Below are 19,190 nucleotides of genomic sequence, written 5' to 3'. Positions count from 1 at the left end.
CTTTGCCCCTGGCCAGCGGGCTTGCTCTAGTCCAGCAACTCGGCATGTTGTCCTCTGGAAACTCGGGGCAGAGCCGTGTCGACCCCCGACCCCCAGCTCAGTGGCAGCGTGTTCCCGGACAGAGCCCGCCACCCGGCCTCGGCGAGCCCCCCCCAGCACCCAGGCGGGCTGGCGTGTGCCAGGCGATGTCGCTCGTCCGTGGCCCCGGCCCAGCCAGGAGCACACTCGTCCACGCTTGTCCTGCCGAGGAGGCTGGGGGGCAGCTGGCGTCTGGGTGCTTCACGAGGACGTTGTGACAAGTAGGACATAGGAGTGGCTGGTCCTCTCTCCGTCGTGTAGGTTTTAACTGCATTTGCTGCTTTGAGTCCTTAATCGAGGGAAGCGGTAATTCCCTGAGGGGCTGGGGCCCGAGGCCCCTCTGTGGTCCAAGTGTGGGGGCCCCGTGCGGCCGGGAGCCACTGGCTCAGGGCAGGCACACGTCCAGAAGCCTGATGGTCAAGGTACAGGCCTGACTCGGGTCTGGAGGCCACGGTGCCTGCCGGTGCCCACCCCACGCATCTCCGTGGACCACATCCAACCTGGGCCCAGAGACCCGCTGGACAGACGGACGTCCTGGCTCCTTCCCAGCCGCCAGGCCTGGCAGATGGCACCTCCTCGTCCTAACTGCACAACGTCACACAGATCGTTATGGATGAGAATCTACAGGTGGTTAAACTTTAAATCAGGCCCGGGAAGAAGTCTGAAAAGAGCATCTTTGTCCTTAATTTAAAATTAAATGCATCCGTTAAGATAGACAACCCCTCCGCTGGCCTGAAGCGGTGAGTTTAGCTCTGTTACATACGTTTCTTTTTTCTTTTTTTCTTAAAGCTACAATTTGATCTTATTCTGTAATTAATTCCTTCAGGAAAAACCTCTCCTTCCGGCCGTGGGGAGTTGGCCTCCGGGAAGGTATGGTCGTGTTTCTTCCCACTGCTTCCTCCGAAAAAGTAAATCACTTTGCAAACGTCTCAGGGGCAGACCCAGGTCACGTTTTCCTGTTCTCTCAATCAGCTTTATAGTAAAGTGTCACCCGCACTGGGAAGGGCCCACACGTCCCCACGCGTCCCCCCGCACGACCCCTCATCTGGGGGGAGCCCTGCCGGCCCTCCGGCCACTGCCTGCAAAGTCAGGGGTCGTGACCCCAGCAACGCCAACCAGTCACGTCTCCGGGTCCTGCACCACGCCTGGCGTCCGGCCTCACGCGTGCCACGATTGGAGATTTGTGTGCAGAGAGCGGTCTGGAGCCAGTCGCTGACATGTGGAGCTTTGCTTCAGTAGCGAGTATCCATCCCGCCACCGGTGGGCACTTGGGCTACTCCTGGTTTCTGGCTTGTCCTCAGGGGGTGGCGTGTGGGCCCCGGGGGTCCCCGAGACCCTTCGGGGAGCGTCTGTAAGGTAAAACCGCCTTCACGATCGCCCTAGGATGCCATCCGGCCTTCTCATGGTGCTGACGTTGCGCTGACGGGCGGGTGGCGTTCCTCAGTGTGGCTTCTGTGCGGCGGCCCCACGCTGAGAACCACGCGTGGTTACTCTCCCGGCTCTCCAGACCGCGAGGCGGGATGTTTCGAGACGCGGTGGGACGAGATGCGACAGACAGGTTTCTGCCACGTGGCTGTTTCAGATCATTGTCATGGAACGGCTTTTTTGTTTTTGCTTTTGTTTTTGCTAGAAAGGCATAAAGACTGTTGTCGCTCAGACACGGGCATCAGACAGGAGTTTTCTCAAGAGGCCACGAAACGAGCCATTTTTCCTCTCCAGGAAAACATCCGAGAGAATTTTTGCCAGTGAGAAAATTCAAGCTCTCAAGCAGAACCCAGGAGTTTGGAGAACTGGTATCGGCCCCACGTGCCTGGCAGTGCGCCACGGGACACAGTGCTCTGCTCTGTGGCCCTGAGGCCACGCGGCAAGGAACACGCCGTCTCACACCTGCCAACATCTGGGACGTCTGCACAACGTGGCACCCCAGGGGCTCCGAAGGACCAACCTGTGACCTCCCCAGTCGTGCACGTGGGCGGCCCCCTCCCACGGCAAAGAGCCGGCGGCTCACGGACGTGGTTTCAGCTCCACTCCGCTGCCGGAGGGATGTTGACAGACCCGCGGACGCACCGTCCGGCAGGATGGGACTTCGTCGGGCTGGGCGCTGCCCCGGGCCTGGTGGGGGTGGCGGGCGCCATCGCACAGCCCAGGATGGGGCTGGAGGGCCCCCGTGGTCCCTCTGCCTGTCTGCCTGCCCCCCCCCCCCCCCCCCCCGGGGTGAGCGGCACACTGCCTCTCGACCACCGCCCACGGCCGGTCACTGCTGTGGTGGCCCCAGGGAAGGTGCTATGCGAGCTGTGCCTTCGTGGAGAAGGACTGGAGAGTCTGTAAATGTCTGAATATCAGCACCTTTTCCAGCAAAGCGACGGCATTAAGTTCCAATCCGTTAGGACTGAAGTTGTGTTAGTCCGTGGAGAACGCTAACAAGCATCTTCGTGAAGAACCCCTCTCTCTCGTCGCGAGGCCCGGCTGCCGATGAGACGCCTGTGGGGCTCGCGGGTGCACGGCCAAGCTGGCACCCCGCACCGCCACCCGCCCGCCACCCGGGGCCCTGGGGAGCCACCCCCGGAGCACGTCCTGCTCGGCACGGCGCTGCGGGAGGGCCAGAAACTGTGTGACCCGCGTGCCGGGCACTCACCACCTGGATAAAGGGCAGAGAGTACAGATACATTCTGGAAACCAGCCAGAGGCCACGGGAACGGATGTTCAGGGTTTGCGCTCACGCACTGGCACGGGCACATGCCCTCAGATGCCGCCACGGTTCCCTGGTTCTGACGGACCAAAGCACACACGGGCCTCCCTGAGACCAACGACCTGACAGCCCCGGCTGCCCGGGCCCAGTCTTCACAGCCTTCCAGCAAGTACCGAGAGCAACAGCGAGTCCTGGCGATACCCGAGAGCCGTGTGGGGGGATGAGAACACACAGCCTCGGAGACACAGGCAGTGCTTTGTCCGGACCTCCCGGCCGACCCGGAGCAGCCTGGGAAGTGAAAAGCGATGTTCACAAACTATACGTGTGTTGGGTAAAACCCTCCGGGCTGTGGGAAGGAACTGGCGTGGCACTTTGCGGTCAGTGAGGGGTCTCCGTGTACAAGCCTGCCCTGCCCAGGCCACGAGGACAAAGGCAGAAGGTGGGGACCCTTTCCCTTCCGGGAACATCTTCACGGGACCCAGCCAACATCTGCAAACAGAAACCTCTGTCGGAGGGAACGAGCGTGGGGAACCCGAGCTGGGCATCCTTCGGTCCAGAACCCGTGCGCCGCGCTTCCCGAGGGGACCGGCCTCCACCAGAGCCCCCTCCCAGCAGGACAGCCGCCCTGTGGGTGGGGAGTGGCAGCTGGCGGGGGGGTGCCTCGAGCTCACCCCCCACCCCCAGGCACCCCGGCACTGGAGAACGACAGTCCCCACTGAGACGGGGGCCCCATGGTCCAGCCTCAGACCCCGTGCTGGGGACGGAGTTCCTGCCTCCTTCCCCACAGGGCGATGTCGTGTCCCTGGTTGGGCGGTGCCGGGAGTGTGGGACAAGAAGGAGCTGGACGAGAGGGCGGGACGCTTCAGGCCTGCCAATCTTCCGGAAGGCTCTGGCCCCGGAACAGGTGCTTCTGCGTTCAGGACTCAGCCAGCAGCGCTGCCTCTCCCCAGGCGGGGACAGGACAGCCGTGTCACCGAGCTCCTTCCTGCAGGCAGCACTCTGGGGCCTTCTCACCCTCTGCTCCAAGAGGGGACAAAGGACCGTGCGCGAGGAAACCACTCCGGGTCAGAAGCCCCCAGCCGCTTCCAGCCGCGAGACTGCTCCATGCTGGTGGCTGTTCACAGTCCAGACACGCGCACCCACACCCAGGAGACAGCCCCCCACGCTCACACCCCCACGCTCCCCGCCCGGGCAATGCACACTCTGCATATGCATCTTGCACGTGAATACACGCCCACGTACACTCATGCGCACACGATGTACAAGAACACAGCCTGCCTCATGCACACCCACCCCCTCGGACGTGCACACGCCACATACAGGCCCCTGGGTACACGCACCCGTGCACATGTGCACACCCAGCTCACACCCAACACCCACCTATACAAGACACACGCACACACCCAGACACACATCCCTAAACACATACGTGCGCACATACGAGCACGCGTGTGTACGAACCCCAGATCCACCCTCCGTGTACATACACCGCCCCCCATGCACACACGTGCACACACATCCACGCGTCTGTGGATGCTACGCACATGCACAGTAACCTACATTCTGCACACACACTCCCATACCTACACACGTGCACACACGTGCGCTCTTACCTAAGTAACGCCCACCTGCACACAATCTTCTGTTCACACCCCCACGTGTGCATGTCTGTGCCCGCTGCAGCCCACGCGGGCAATCGCCCATACACAGCTGCGCGTGAGCTCACACCCCACCGTGTGCACACACCCACACGCACGCACACACACGCACACGCAGCATGCCTGAGACCACTTATCGTACAGGAGAGTCAGGATTTACCTGGCGGACATCAAACCTTACAGCCACCGTCCCCGACCACTGCCCGTTCTCTCCCCAGACTTTACGGGGGCTCGTGCCCTTCCCACATGGTACAGCAGCTCCAAACCCCACACGGGGAGCCCTGGTCACACACGTGGTTTCAAAAATACGGAGGAGCTGAAGGAGGAGGGGCCGTGTGTCTTGGGCAGTGGGGGAGGGGGGCAACGTGGCGCGTGACCCAGGCAGGGGGGAGGGGGATGACCCCGGGATCGGGGGAGGGGTGGACGATGGGGCAGCGGCGGGAGGGCGCCCTGGGCAGCATGGGGACCGGCCTTAAGAGCACTGGGTCGGTCTGTGCCAGAGCAGGTGCGGGGACTGCACTCAGATCACCAGCGTTTCAGACCCGGAGCTGGGCTCTGACGTTCCAGAGCTGCCGATTTCTTTAGAAAAACCCTTTCACCTCTCTTGTCCCACACGCCCATCTTGGGACACCACTGTGTTACTTCCTAATTAAAGGAAATCGACCTGTAATCGATCACTTAATAACTTAATCGACCAGCCAAGCAGCCCCTGCGCCTGTGAAGCCAGCACGGGTAGGACATCAGGTGTCCCCTCCTTTGTCACAGCTCCTGTCTCTAGCCAGAGCGAGCTCTCTGCCCCTAAGGGCTCAGGGGCCCCGCAGGCCGCCCTGGAGCCCAGGACACCACCTGCAGTGAGTGCCTTCTCAGGCATGTTCACAGGTGCCAGGCTGGGGCAGGGACGCCGTCCTCCTCCCACACGTCATGGACCCTGCCGAGGGCAGGGTGAACCCGTCCCGTGTGCACAGCCCCCCCTCCCCAGGCCCTGGTGAACAACGACCAGCACCCACGGGCGGCCCTTTGAAGTTCCTCCCACGTGGCACGAGATCACCCCCTTCTCCTGTCCAGGGGCGACAGAGGCCCCAGACGAGCGGGCTGCCGGGCGGCGGCCACTTTCCGGGGGAGGCCCGTGCCCGCCCTGCCAGGAGCCGCCAGCCCAGGACCCCACTGTCCTATGTGGCCACGTGGGGGCTGACGTCCTTCCAAAGTCTTGCCGTGTCTGGGGGGTGGCCAGGCGGGCATCTCTGCTGCTCCCCACCAGGGCACTGGCCACGAGGCCCTGTGAGCTCTGCACTCGGGAGAAACTCGAGAAGCAGACGCCAGCTCTAGGTGGCCGTGTCCACAAGGCCGTGGCCTCTGCCCCAGGTGCCCCCAGGCCTCCTCCCTCCTCGCCAGCTCAACAAAGCCTGGAGAGAGACCCCGGAGGTTGTTCAAACAGGGGGCACTCGGGGGGCCTGGCCTACCACACCCGGGACGAGGCAGCGTGACAAACCCTAAGAATCTTGTCAGGTCTCAGGTACGTCTGGAAGGACATCTGACCGCACGTCACTATACCCGTGAGGGGTCGGGGCCGTGAGGAGACGTGCTTGGTCAGCACCCACCTGGGAACCGCCGGGGCACCAACCAGGACCCAGTCCCTGCCTCTCTGGTCCCCTGGAACTCCCGCCGTGGCCCTCTCGGCCGGAGCCTGGGCCCCGAGGTCAGAGGGGCGCCTGCCCATGCCCTCGAGCCGCAGGAAGTCACTCGTCCAGTGGTCTGTGGGGCCCCCTTCCGGCCTCCACACGTGTGACTGAACTGTGGCGCGGGGGAGGGAGGCCCCTCACAGACGCACGAAGGGCCGTCTGGTTTTCGAGCTCGTTCCGGGAGCAGAGCTGTTAGGTCTGGTGATACTCCCCCCGCACCCCCCCACCCCCCGTTACAAACTTTCCGGAAAGTGCCAGGGATCTAAAAGCAGAGAGAGGGAGGGGAGGAGTCTGGGGACAGGGTCTCCATGTCTTGAGGGTGCCCTCCCCCCAGGATGCCTGGCCCACCCTCTGCTGGCCTCTCTTTGCCCCACGCCCTCTGAAGCCTGGGTGCCTGTGTGGGCCGTGCCCCTCACGAGGGGATAGGGTGTCGTCGCTGTAGACCGCGAGATTCCGTAAACATCGGAGTAAAACCCGGCGAAAGCTTCTCTGCCCGAGAAAGAGAAAAACAGCCAAAAACTCACCCAACACACGACGTTGTGGAAAACCCTGATGATCCCAGAAAGACCCAGAACCCAGAGCAGCTGCTGGGGGCCCCCAGTGTGCCAGTCTGAGAAGGCAATATTTTGCATACTTAAAAACATCTTTTTGTTAAGGGAAGCTAGCAGAAGCTAACAAGCTCTTCTTGTTCTCAGCTGGCTGCTGTCTTCGGGCTGTGTAAGGGCAGGCGCGGGCCTGGCGCGCAGGGAGAAGGGTTACCTGCTCGTCTGGCAAGCGGGTGCTCCTTACCTGGGAGGGAACGAGATGTCCAGTTCATACAGTCTGTCCTTAAAAACAGACAGCTCTTTGTCAAATTCTAAGAGCTAAAGAAAAGAAACAGAAAAACATAAGGTCACTTTGCTGTGCCGCACTGGCGGGGGGTGGGGGTGGGGGTCGGTCCGCTGCAGGGAGCCACGGAACGCGCGGGAAACACGCCTGGCGGACCGACTGGACCTGTGCGGGGAGCCCTGCCGACAGCCGCCCATTGGTGTCCCTGGAGAGGCCACGGGTGCCCAGGAGGCCCTTCTCAAAACCACGAGGGGCAGCAGACAGCACAGCCACAGGCCACGGCGGCGGCCCGCAGGGCGGACACAGTTCTTTGTTTTGCCCGAGCTAAGTCACGGAGCAAGCCACGTGGACCTCGCACGGGAGTGTGATTAAAAATGGCCACAGGGCGCCGGGGTGGCTCAGCCAGTTAAGCGTCCGACTCGATTCCAGCTCAGGTCACGATCTCACGATTCCCGAGACTGAGCTCCGTGTCGGGTTCTGTGCGGACGGTGCGGAGCCTGCTTGGAATTCTCTCTGTCTCTCTCTCTCTCTCTCCCCCTCTCTCTGCCCCTCCCCTGCTCACTCTGTCTCTCTCAAAATAAATAAATGTTAAAAAAAATGTCTGTTAAAAAAGAACGGCCGAGTCAGCACACCGGGGGGACCCCAAGAGCACACGTGGGCGGGGAGCACAATTCCTGCTTGCGGAGGAGAGAGTCCTGCCCCGCAGACTCCTCGGAACCAAAGCCCGCCCTCCCCCGGGGAGGCAGGGGTGCCACCAGTGGCGTCCAGCCACGCTGGCTGTGCCAAGGCTGCACTGCCCACAGCTTCCGGACGTGCGCGTAAGTCGCGTCCCCACGCAGCCCGGCCCCAGCCTGAGCACCCGCGCCCGGTGCTCTCCTCGCGTAGGCCAGAGGGCGACACCCGGACGGAGCTGTCGTGGGGCTGTGGGGTGGGAGGGTAACCAGTCCCCTTGCACACACGCTTGACCGCACCGCACACACGTTCCTGCTGAAGCCTGCACGCTCACAGACACCAGCCTCAGACCCCGCCTGGGGAGGCTCGGATGCCGGGGGTCGGGGGCCCGGATCCCCCGGGAGCCACTCGCGAGCCCACATCCACCGAGCATGACCCTGCTCAGCGAGGCCCCAACGGGCATGGGCTGAGGGCCCCCGGGGGGAGGGGAGGCACAGGGAGGCGGGCGGAGGACCACGTGGGGAGGGGAAGCTTGTGGGAGGCCACGGCGGCTTGGCTTCCGGGGCACCACACGGCCTTGCTGCCCCCACATCAGGGGGAAACTCTAGCTCCTCTTCCAGAGTGGGCTCCAGGCCAAGCCGCTTCCGGAAAGTTCCTGAGTCGGGTCCTCAGTGGAGCCGGGGATAGAGGAAGTCTTCAGGGAGAGAGAGACACTCCCTGGGGCCTGGACAGGGCCTGCACTTACACACACGTTTACACGTACGTCTGTGCTGGTAGACACACTCATATTTACACACGCACACGCACACGACTATAGTGTGTGGCTCCTGTAGGTCACCCTGGCGCTTGAGTTCTTGGCCTTCCCGGGTCAGAGGCAGGCCCCGCGTGCGGGGGGCACGGGGGCGCTGAGGGTGGCTGCTGGCTTCATGCAGGTCCCGTATGCAAGGGAGAGGAGCCAGCCTACCCGAGGCCACGAGCCGGGGTTCCGGAAAGGACCCGTGCGTCCGGAGAAGTTTGGCCACGGCTGCCGGGCGGTTCGAGGAGACGTCGACGGCACGTTGCTTTCCACACGGTGACTCTTTTCAGCCGCAGAGCCAGACAACCTGCTGGTCCCCCCAGCCCAGCTGACTCTTAGAGAAACGCAGCACGGCAGACAGAGATGCCGCGAGACCCTCCCTGTCCCCCGGTGGCCACGCCCTGGACGGCCGTGTCCCGCGAACCCTGCGCACGCACGTGTCCACAAAGAACAGCTCGCGCCGGGGGACACTGGCGTTCCCGCGCCTTCCTCCCGCCGCGGGTTCCCGACTCCGCCCGGCGCGAGTCCCTGGGCTTCTCCGGCCGCGGGCCCTCGCTGCTCCTCCGGGGTCAGGGTGCCGCTGCCTGGCGCCAGCGTCCCTCTCGAGGGCGGCCCGCCGTGCTCCTCAGCAGCTCCGCATCTTGTCTCTTCCCGTCTGGCGGCCCGCCGTTTCTCGTGGACACATCCTTCTCCTGAGGACCCACCTCCCGCGGTTCCAACCTCCGCTCGCCAAACGTGGCCTCCCACGGCCTCACGCCGCGTTCCGCCCCCACCCCCGCCTCTGCTGCCCCGGTCGCAGGTGCCGTACCTCCTTGCGCCCTCGGGCTGTGTCGCCACGAATTCGCCTGCGGGACTTCACTGGTAACACTGCCACGAGTTCTGTGTAGTTTTTAATCTGCCTGCTTCTCTCAGAGTGTGTTCATTTGCTTCTGATTCCTTCAAGTTTTCAATCCTATGAAATACTCTTATTTTGTGATTTCTGTCAGTTATTCAAACGTCTGGTGTCCTCAGAGGTGCACCCGCCCCCCCCGCCCGGCTTGTGTCTCTGGACCGCGAGCTCTCCTTCCGTGGACCTTCACCTGGGGGGGCAGTAAACGTGGCGCCCGCCCTCCATCAGACAGCCGTGCGCGTCGAAGTATCGGAGGCGAGGGGCCAGGCGCTCAGACACAAATACTCAGAACGCACGGTCGTGAGCTGCAAGACGTCGCTCACACTTTGGAGGGCACTCGGGGATGGCCCGGCGTCTCCCGGGCCCAGCCCCGCCGCCAGGACGCGGGCAGTGACCGCGCCCGATGGCCCGGTGCTCACGGCGGCCGCAGTCTCTTCCAGAGCCTCGGTCACGTCCGGTGCTCCCTCCCTCCAGGTGACAGCGGCGATGTCTCCCGTGCTCCCCGTGTGGCGCCACGTCTGGACTCTCTTGCACCGGTCCGCCTCCGTCCCCAACAGCCTGCGAGCCCCACGGGGCATCTGTCGGTTCCGGACCCAGAACACAGCCCGGCTCCAAACCGCGCCCAGTTAGTAGCCCCAGGAATCTACTTCACAAAAGTCCAAAAACGGTTTCGAAAGTTGCCTCGGGAAACGAGAAGCTATACCTGTGCCCGGATTTCTTCCATGAGAGGGGTCTTCTCTCCCCTTCACAGCGAGATGCCCCCCGTTGCCCCCCACAAAACCACGTCCCTAACGGAGAGACGGCTGCTCGCCGGCCACGAGACCCCTGGCTGCGCAGAGCCGCCGTCCCTTGCCAGCAAGGGTTTCGTTCACGCGCACGCACGCAGGTGCTGGTTCTGTTCTGGTTCTGTCTGGCTGTGTCAGGAGACGGTGGACCAGAGTGGCCGTGGGGACGCTGACCACCCTCACTGTGCTGCGACGGCGGGGGGCTCCCGGGGCCCCGTGGCCAGCCCCGGGGACACCGAGGGGCCGAAGGGGAGCGCGGCGGCACGCCGCGTGTGGGTGCCTGGGTGCAGGTGAGCACGTGCGTGTGAGCGAGCGGCCTTCGCCTGTCACCTGCCGAACATCCTCTGTGTTGTGCCTCAGAAAGGGCCCCTGGAAGCCTTGCTGGGCCCTGCACCCCCTCGGTGGCCAGACCTGCCCAGAGGGCGTCCACGCGGGCGGCGTCCGCAGATGCCCTGTGAGGGGCCGGCAGGAACTGCACACACACGGGCACACACACGCACGTGCACACCCTCCGGTAAGCACAACCTTGCAGCAGGCGACGAGACCCTGGAAAACCCTGGCATGAGGTGTGGTCACGGCTCTGCGTGCTGACAGGCGGGTGGCAGCGTCTGGGGACGGAGCCACTGGGACGGCCACGCTTCTCTGGCTGAGGGTGTGAAGTAAAATTGAAACTAGGAAGCACCTGGTTTGGAAAGAGCGTGAATCTTGCAGCTGCCAACGAAGTGACAGAGCCCGGGGCGAGGCGCGCTGGCCCCCGTGCTGAAAGGGACTCCTTGGGGAGCACCGCCCGTAACGCACCCATCTGCCTGCTAGCCTGCCTGCCTGTCCACGTGGAGACGTTCCGGGGCGCGAGCATGCTCTCACGCCAGGTCAACACGTACTTACGAAGCCTCTGCTGCGCGTCGGGGTCTCTGCCAGACAGACACTCCGGCGAAGGGCAAGGCCAACACCCGCCAGGCCGGGGCGCCCCTGGGCTGTCTGACACCGGCGGGGGCGGGGCACAGGTTAGTCCCACACCCGTGCACACAGCTGTAGCCCCGTGTGGCCCACGTCCTGCCCCGCACGGTCACAAACTCCGATCTGCTGCTTGGGGTCCCCGGCCGGCTGCCAGGTTTCTGGGATGCTCCCTCGTGGGGCCAGCGTGGGGCCAGCGAGGGGGGACCGCGTCTGGGGGACCGCGTCTGGGGCTCCGCGACGGCCACGGGGCAAACTCCAGCTGTGAGAGGTTCCCGATTAGAAATTACGTGGCATTTCTGTTGAAACGATAATTTGTATCTCTTTGAGATTTTTCACTAACACGATAACCAATTTCACATGTATCTTAAACATTCTTCTTGATTACAAAGTGAAAAACAGCTCAGGGCGTGTGTGGACAATGATAAAGGGCCTGGCGGATCGTCCGTATCTGTCAGGGCTGCACAAATCCCACTGTTACTGCAGAGACACCGCGCTGATAGAGAAAAAAGAGCCCGGAAAATCAATGCGCCTTGAGCTGAGCAGTTGCTAAACACACAGAAAACATCTCTATCCAACAGGCCAAGCGCTGTGAAAATTCCCAAGCCCTGCCCTGGGACAGCCGAGGAAAATTTAATCTCTCCAAATCCTCACCAGGGCACTCCATCCTGCAGCCCTGACAGCCACACTTATAATTAATTATACAATTTCGATGGGAATATCGACTAAACAAAGCTATAAATCATAGAAAAAGTCAATAGGCATGGACACATTCAATCATGTCCCGGCCAATGATTACTACTCTTAAAATACAATAATTATTTCCAGAAGCCAGCTTGAATTAAATTTCTGTCAGACGGGTACAAGACCGGTGCTTGATGAAGGGCGCGATGGATTTTGGGGCCGCGTCCGGCGCAGGCACATCCATCCTGAGGACGGGTAGTTTGTCCCGTGGCCGTGGGGCTGCGTGCCTCGCCGCGGCGGTGGCATGGCTCGTCACGCCATTTATCTTGTCCCCCGTGGCCGGTCCCGACGACCCTACTTCCTGTGCGTGAGTGACGCGGAGGCGGCTTTTCAACGTGCCGGGTCGCGGCCAGGGGCACGGGCATCAGCGTGACCCCGCCAGGTGTCTCCGAAGGCACGGAGCCCCCGGGGCCCGCAGCAGCAGGGGGGCGGTGTGGCCGGCCACCCAAGCCTGGAGGAGCCGGGCAGACGCCCCGCGGAGGCCCCGGGCCCGGGCGCGCCCCCGACACGTGAGATTCCTGACAGACACGACGAAGGGGCACGTGGGCTCTTCCCCAAAACACCATGCGGAAACCTATTCTAAGTCCGTGCTGCATGTTTAAATCTTTGAAATTCAAACGTTCCCCTGAACATTCGAACTAATCTTCCTCCCTCTTAAAAAGTTTCACATGCGGATAAATACGGAAATAAAAATCATCATGTCCGACAGTGACAACACTTGTCATTTGTAACAGCAGTACCGTGAGCTCTGTCCAGATGTCAGCGCTGCCCACGATGTGGGTCCGTGTGCACTGGCCCCCCATTTCCAGAACACATGCCGTCTCCCAGGCCCCCCGCACCGCCCTGGCTCAGACCCCACGGGACGTCCTTCTGGCCCACCTCCTGCTCCTTCCCGAACGGTCCGGTCCCTGGCTGCCCCCGTGCCAGCCCCGCGTCCATGTGTCCGCTGCTGGACCCTCGGCTTTGATACTTCCCTGGAGGCCTCACTGCCCCCCGCTCCGAGGCGTTGCCTCTGCGGCAGGGGCCCCTGAAAGCCCACCCTGACTCTGAGCTCAAGAAGTCACACAGCTGCCCAGAAACAGCGTGGCATGCCCAGTCTCCCGGGCACTTCACCAGAACAGTGCCTTGGGCTCCCCCGTGCCCCCAGGTCCCCGGGCCCGGAAGTCACAGGGGTGCTGTCCTCTTAGGTGCAGACGGCAGGCAGGACACGGTCCTTACCCTGGTGCTTCCCGCCTAGGGAAGCAGCCTGGGCTGTAAGCGTCTGCGTGCTGAGCTGGGCGCTGCGGAGGCTGCGGAGGGAGAGTCACCTTGCCTGGGCCTGAGGCCCCTCGAGGACGTGACATGTGGTCTGGCCAGGCCCGAAGGGCAGAGCCCCCGCTGGGACAGGCTGGTGGGAGGAGCAGAGCATCTGCTGGGTCCCCTGCACGGGGCGTGGGGCCGGGGGAGCACACAGAGGCTCACCGGAGGCCTGTGGCTGCGGGCCTGGAGCTGAGCCTGACTCTCTGTGCAGGAGACAAGCCCCTGGCTGGGCTCTGGGCTGGGGGTGCACTGTGTAGGCTCCTGCGGCGAGCGAGAGGCAGTGGCCCCGGGCTGGTGGGGACAGACGAGGGGACGGGGACGGGGGCAGTGCCCGTCGCCCGGCACTGACACGGGCAGAGCTCCACTTGCGCTGAGGGGAAACTGAGGCACAGGCGCAGCCCACGCTCAGCACGGCTGGGCTCCCAGAGGCAGAGAGGTGAGAACAGGGATGGCGGGGCGGGGCCCACAGTCCAAGCACCACCCCCAGGCTTTGGCAGAAAGACGTCCCTGACATGGTCCCAGGGGTCTTGGAGGCACGGGGGCCGGACCGCCAGGGTGCGGGCGGACTGGGAGCTGAACAGGGGTCGGGGGGGGGGGGGGGGCAGCTGTGCACAGAGCCTCTACGGAGCGGGGTGGGGGGAGGGAGAGCACGAAGGACAGAGGGCGGGCAGGTGCCCCACCCAGGGCCCGCCCCTGCGCCACGGAACCCCGGGGGCCTGGAACCGGCCACACGGGGGACGCTTAGGCCTTGGAGACTGGCAAACACCACACGTCACCTGTTGGTCTACACGAAACAGACACCGATAAGCACGTGACAAACAGGCGCTGACCCCGTCACGCGAGTCTGGTCGCCCCGCACGGCCTCTCCGGACTCTGCAGGGCACTCGGTGGCTTCGGGGAAGAGGGCGGTTCCCGCGGGACCAGGGCTCCACCGACTGGTTTGAGATGCACGTTTCACGCACACGCCCTTGGTCTTGCACACGTGCACGCGCACAGCCACGGAGACGCCCGGTCAGGTGCGTCAGCCGTCCGAGCACCTGGGGCACCGCCCACACAGGGGCCGCCCGGGCCGCCCAACAACCAGACGCTGGGCCAGCAGCCGCAGCCCGGGGACAGGGGACAGCGGGGCTCACCGCGGTGCCGTTGTTGTCGCGGAAAACCTCCTGGTTGAAGTAGTGGAAGACTTTCTTTTCCAGCTGAAGCATCACCTGGAAAGGAGAAGAGGACGCCAGTGTGGGCAGAGCAGGGATAGCGCCTCCCGCACAGTCCAGAGAGCCCAGCTCCAGGGGCCACGGTTGAGGGCTCTCCTACCTTCCGGTCGTTGTCCGACTCGCGGAATATCAGCTTCACGACCTCGTTGGTGTCGGCGGCCCGGACTGTCTGCATCGTGGCCTGTGTGCAGAGAGTCTGGGAAAGACACAGAAGGGACTCAGTCCCCGCACAGAGGGGCCCGCAGCCCGTGTCCCCTGAAAGCAGTCAGCACACCTCCTGGCCTCTCCCCCCTGCCCCGTCCTTTCCAGGCTGCTTCCGCCTGGCTCCACGCGTCCCCGGAAAGGGACCGCGGGCCCGCCACACGGGAGCGGGAGCACGACCAGCTGACCAGGCACGCTCTCCAAGGGCAGGCCTGTCGGGAAGTGCCGTGCACCTCTGGCGGCCCCGGCCTCCCTGCCCATCTCTGTTCCCCGTGCTGCCCCCGAGCCGGCGGGGCCTGGACCCTAGGTCTGCCGGAGGCTTCGCTGAAATCAGCACGAGCAGCGGAGGGGCGGGGAGGTCTCTGCCCTTCACGGTGTCCTCACAGCAGGCTGGGGACACGCTGCGATGAGATCTGCCTCAGGTGGGCAGTGGGACAGGACCCGGAAGGCAACGCCCGGGAGCACAGAGGCCACGCTGGGTTTTTGGGTCACCCCCAGGGCTGCAAGGCTGGGACACTCCCCACAGCACACCCCAGTTCATAGACTAAGTTAAATCCAGGCTTGCCGAGAAAACTCCTCTAGTGTCAAGCTGGGTATGAGGCAGCAAAGGTGTGGATGGGTGCAGGACACTGGAGACCCCCACCCAGCGGGGCAAGCCTGCCCTGGGCAGTGAGAAGTCGCAGGCTGGGTCACGGGTACTTAGGAATATGTTCAACAAAAGAAGTTCGGGATGTGCTGAAAGGAAAGACCTTCACGGGAGAGGACAGAGGACTGGGGAGCTGGCCCCCACCCCGTGCTGCGGATGACGCTCTTTCCTCGTGGGAAGGTCCCGTCACCAGGGTCCATGTGCACAACGTGTCCAGGAAGGGCAGCTGGAGGCAGGAGGCAGAGCCGAAGCTGCCTGGGGGCGGCCAAGGAGAGTCCACCCCGGACCGAGGCCTGTCTGTAAACCACACCTCAACGGAGCCGCTCTCTAAAACATGGCTCGATGACTTTTATTTAAGAAAGAACACTGCAGGAAAACAATGAATTCTGACTTTTTGAACACATCCTCCACCGAAGGCCTTTGCGAAGCTGGACACACGTCCCCCAGGGGAGAGTGGCGTCAGCCCGGAGAGGCCCACTGAGGGGCCGGTTTTGGTGGAGGGGGCAGGGACCCCCGGGACGAGCCCCCCAGCCCCTCTGCAGACCCCTCCCAGGTTTGCTGGGGACACACACACACACACACACACACACACCGCCCAGCATGCGGCAGGGGAGGCAGCGGCCACCGCCACCGTCCCCAGAGCGTACTCCAGGACAGGCCATTGACATTCAGAGCACAGATCAGTTAGGCAGGTCAAGCCCCCAAAGTGGCTTTTGGACTCATGTGTCACAAATCAGTCTGGCCGCCTTCAAGCGGTGAGGATTAGAACAAGCACAGAAGAATCTGGAGCAGAGCACGGCCACCCGGCCGCCCCAGCCGCAGTCCTCGGAGGTCCAGCTGCATCCAGATGCTAATGCGCTTAAGTGGCTTAAGCACTTCCGTGAATGGGGGAGGGCCCCCCGGGCAGGCAGACGGCCATTGTGGCCACCCCAGGACGCGATTCAGGGGATTCTCCCTTCTTCTCCCAAAGGCACCTGCTAGAAACTTTTTAAAGAAATTGCTTTATCTGGCCATTTCGGGCGGGCTCCCAAAGGATAAACATCTGATCAGCCCGGGCTCTCTGAGAGGGCCGCCCTGTGCCTCCTGCTCTCCGGCCCTTTCTCTGCACCCTCCCGTGGAGCCACCGCATTCAAGGGGTTTTAAAGAAGTGATCAGGCCTGGCCGCGGCCTCGCCTCAGCTTTCAATCCGCAGTCATGGCCAATCATGCAGAAACGTGCCGGGGCCTTTCCGCTCGCCTCCTCATGGAAGGGATTTTTCTTTTGAAAGGAGAAAAAGAAATACCCCAAATGCTACTTCTACAGAGCCATCCAAGATTTATTTCATTATCAGCAGCCACACGGAGGGGCGTCAGGCTGGACGTTCCTGCAGTCCGTCCTCTTGGCACTCGAGCACCTGATTTTTGTCTTGGAATCTCGCGGGGCCGCTGTCGCCAAGGACGCCCACCTGTCGTGTGGCGAAGGAAACTCCCGTGTTTCTTCTCAGTGTGATGACTTTTGAAGTAGGCTGCCGGGACGGGGTGTCCCCAGGACCCGGACCCCAGTGTCAGCCCGGAGGGCCACTGCCAGTGTTTTCTGTGAATCCTGTCATTCACGGCCTACCTGACTGGCCCAGTCCTCCCCCATGGCCCAAACCTCTACCAAAGGCAGCACGCGTGGACCCTTCCGGCCGGGCCATCCGACGCCGGCTCGCAGAGCCCACCCCCTACCCTCTGCTGCAGACAGAAGGACCCTGCGGTCCATGGCAGCAGGGACGGGGCGCGGGCGGGGCTCAGCCCCCACTTCAAGCACCAGCTACACCGGGCGGCTCAGCAAAGTCCCCGGTTTGGGTCTCCTTCTGGGCCTTACTGAGCAAAGCCTGATCCGGGGGCAGCTTGGGATGGGATACGCCTGTTAGGAAGGACGTTCCAAGGTTCCACGCGGTACGTTTCAGTCTGTGTTGGTAAGAAGCACACACAACAAAAACGTATAAACGTAAATTTAAAAAACTCCATCAGGAACAGGAGCCTGAACCAGAGTCTGCGAAGTTTCCCTGTTTGGACGGCTCAGTGCGTGAACTGAAGTAAAAGCCGGGATGCTGGGCTGTGTCCACCCCGAGAGGCGTCAGAAGGGCCGAGGCCCCCAGCTGCACGGACGACGGCCGTGACGCTCCTGCCCGGCCATGAATGTGGCTTCTGAGCAGGTTCCCCGCAGGTGGCAGTCCCTCATCCAGGGACTGTGGCCGGGAGGGGGCGGAGGGGCAGGACGGCCAGCACTCACTCCCACCGTGCGGTTTCCCCAGAGTGTGTCCGCTGGACATAAATCCCCGGTCCGGCCTCTGTCGGCGAGGCCCGCGTGGACGGGAACACGAGTTTGGTCTCGCTCTCCCCCGCAGATTCAGGAGAAGCCCCCCCGGGAGCGGGCAGGGGTCTCGGTCTCCCCCAGGCTCACAAGGATCCCCACCCCTGGCCCAGGCCCGCACACGGACCCCGCCACGCACGTTCAGATGCCGCTCGGGGTCACGGCACGGGCCGCTCTGGGATGCAGTGGGGGTGAGCCTGGGGTCAGCAGGCCCCTCGTCAGGGCCAGGACGCCCCATCCCCAGGGCTTGTGCGGGAGCCGCCGAAGCCACCGTGGCTGCAGGAACCAGAGCCGAGCTCCCGGGGACTTGGGTCCTCACGCCTGGAAAGACCTCTTCCAACGGCCTGCGTGTCCTGTGTCCTGGCAGTCGGTGGGCACAGTCCTGTCTCCGCGTTTTGACGCAAGTCATCTCTTTGTTGGTGGGGCCACGCCCTCCCTTCTGGCGACCGAGCCCACCTGCCAGTGAGGGCTGGGACCCACCGAAGGCCACGAGCACACGGCAGGTTCTCAGCAGACGGCCTGCCTGACCTGCCCAGAGCCTCCCGAGCAGGTCCACTCCCCTGTGCTGGGCAGGCAGAGCCACGGGACCAGGACCACAAGGTCCCGGAGGCACCTTGGAGGAGGGCCGACACACAAATTCATCACCGTGGCCTCCTGACCTGGCCACTGGCCCCAGCAAAACCCATCCCACATCCGCACCAAGGGGGCAGGGGCTCCTGACACCGGCCGGTATCTCACAGAGGCCAGATGCTCGCCGTCTGGAGGGGTGAGCAGGGCCGTTGTCTAGGGGTCCACAAAGAGGTGGGGGCAAGTTTTAATCCTGACTTCAGTTGGCAACAAAAACCAGCCAGGCCAGATGTCTGTCGACCGTTGAACATGCGGGGCGCGGACGGCGGTGCCCGGGCCGGGACCCCTCGAAAGGCCCCTGCCTTCCCTCCCTCCGCGCAGAGGCGAGAACACCACGGGCTGAACTGAGTGGATGCGGCCACGAGGCCAGCTGGGGCCCCACACAGACACAGTACAGGCAGGACTGTGGGAAACAGTCCAGCAAATTCTGAAGGAATCAGGCTACGGCCGCGGAAAGCAGACTTCCCTGTTTTCGCACCCAGACCCTCAGGAGGAGGCACTGTGACCTGGGAGAGCCTCACGCCACAGAACGGGCTTGGTGGGGGCACCCTGCACCTGCCGGCCCCCCCACCTGGCGCTCCCAGGCGAGGCTCCCGAGGTGTGAGCTAACCCAGCTTTAGCCACTTACGAGCCTCATCCCAGCAACAAGGAGAAAGGAGTAACCCATCTGAAGAAAGTGACGGTGGAGGAAAGTGTGCATCTGGCACTTCTCAGACATCAGTAACAACAGAGAAGGGAGGAGAGAAGGAGAAGAAAGGAGGGAGCGAGGAGGGGGGAGGAGGGAGGAGGGAGGAGAGAGGGGGGAGGAGGAGGGAGGAAGCAGGAGGGAGGAGGGAGCAGGAGGAGGAGGAAGCAGGAGGGAGGAGGGAGCAGGAGGAGGAGGAAGGAGGAGGGAGGAGGGAGGAGGGAGGAGGGAGGAGGAAGCAGGAGGAAAAACAAGCAGGAGGAGGAGGAGGGAGGAAGCAGGAGGGAGGACAGAGCAGGAGGGCAGAGGGTGGGGGAGAAGCCCTGAGCCCTGCCCCAGCCGTGTGCCCAGGGACTCGGGAGGGTGCTCCCTCCTCACTGGCGGCCTGGCCTCGGTGAGCCGGTGGGTGGGC

General features: G+C 63.3%; 2 protein-coding genes across 3 annotated transcripts in view; both read right to left on the bottom strand.

The window, feature by feature from the left end:
* The window catches only part of INPP5A (inositol polyphosphate-5-phosphatase A), a 177,014-nt gene that overhangs the window by 8,151 nt on the left and 149,673 nt on the right, over positions 1 to 19,190 (bottom strand). For both annotated transcript variants that reach the window (XM_042908402.1, XM_042908401.1), the window contains exons 10-12: positions 14,383 to 14,478; positions 14,205 to 14,279; positions 6,894 to 6,967 (exon numbers count right to left, since the gene is read on the bottom strand). In XM_042908402.1, the coding sequence (XP_042764336.1) occupies positions 6,894 to 6,967; positions 14,205 to 14,279; positions 14,383 to 14,478 (245 nt within the window). The remainder of the gene's footprint in view (positions 1 to 6,893; positions 6,968 to 14,204; positions 14,280 to 14,382; positions 14,479 to 19,190) is intronic.
* LOC122202152 lies at positions 7,502 to 13,637 on the bottom strand. The gene is made up of 2 exons (XM_042908403.1): positions 9,209 to 13,637; positions 7,502 to 9,092 (listed from the first exon to the last, which is right to left on the bottom strand). The coding sequence occupies exon 1, from the start codon at positions 10,928 to 10,930 to the stop codon at positions 9,938 to 9,940; it is 993 nt and encodes a 330-aa protein (XP_042764337.1). The 5' UTR covers positions 10,931 to 13,637; the 3' UTR covers positions 7,502 to 9,092; positions 9,209 to 9,937.

Source organism: Panthera leo, chromosome D2 (assembly GCF_018350215.1).
Source record: "Panthera leo isolate Ple1 chromosome D2, P.leo_Ple1_pat1.1, whole genome shotgun sequence".
NCBI classification, from domain to species: Eukaryota; Metazoa; Chordata; class Mammalia; order Carnivora; family Felidae; genus Panthera; species Panthera leo.
The sequence above is the reverse complement of the archived record's forward strand: the minus strand, read 5'-3'. Positions and strand labels throughout refer to the sequence as shown.

Bases quoted from the DNA above. Each gene is read 5' to 3' on its own strand.
- LOC122202152 (XM_042908403.1), bottom strand. From the start codon at position 10,930: ATGCTCGCGCCCCGGAACGTCTCCACGTGGACAGGCAGGCAGGCTAGC.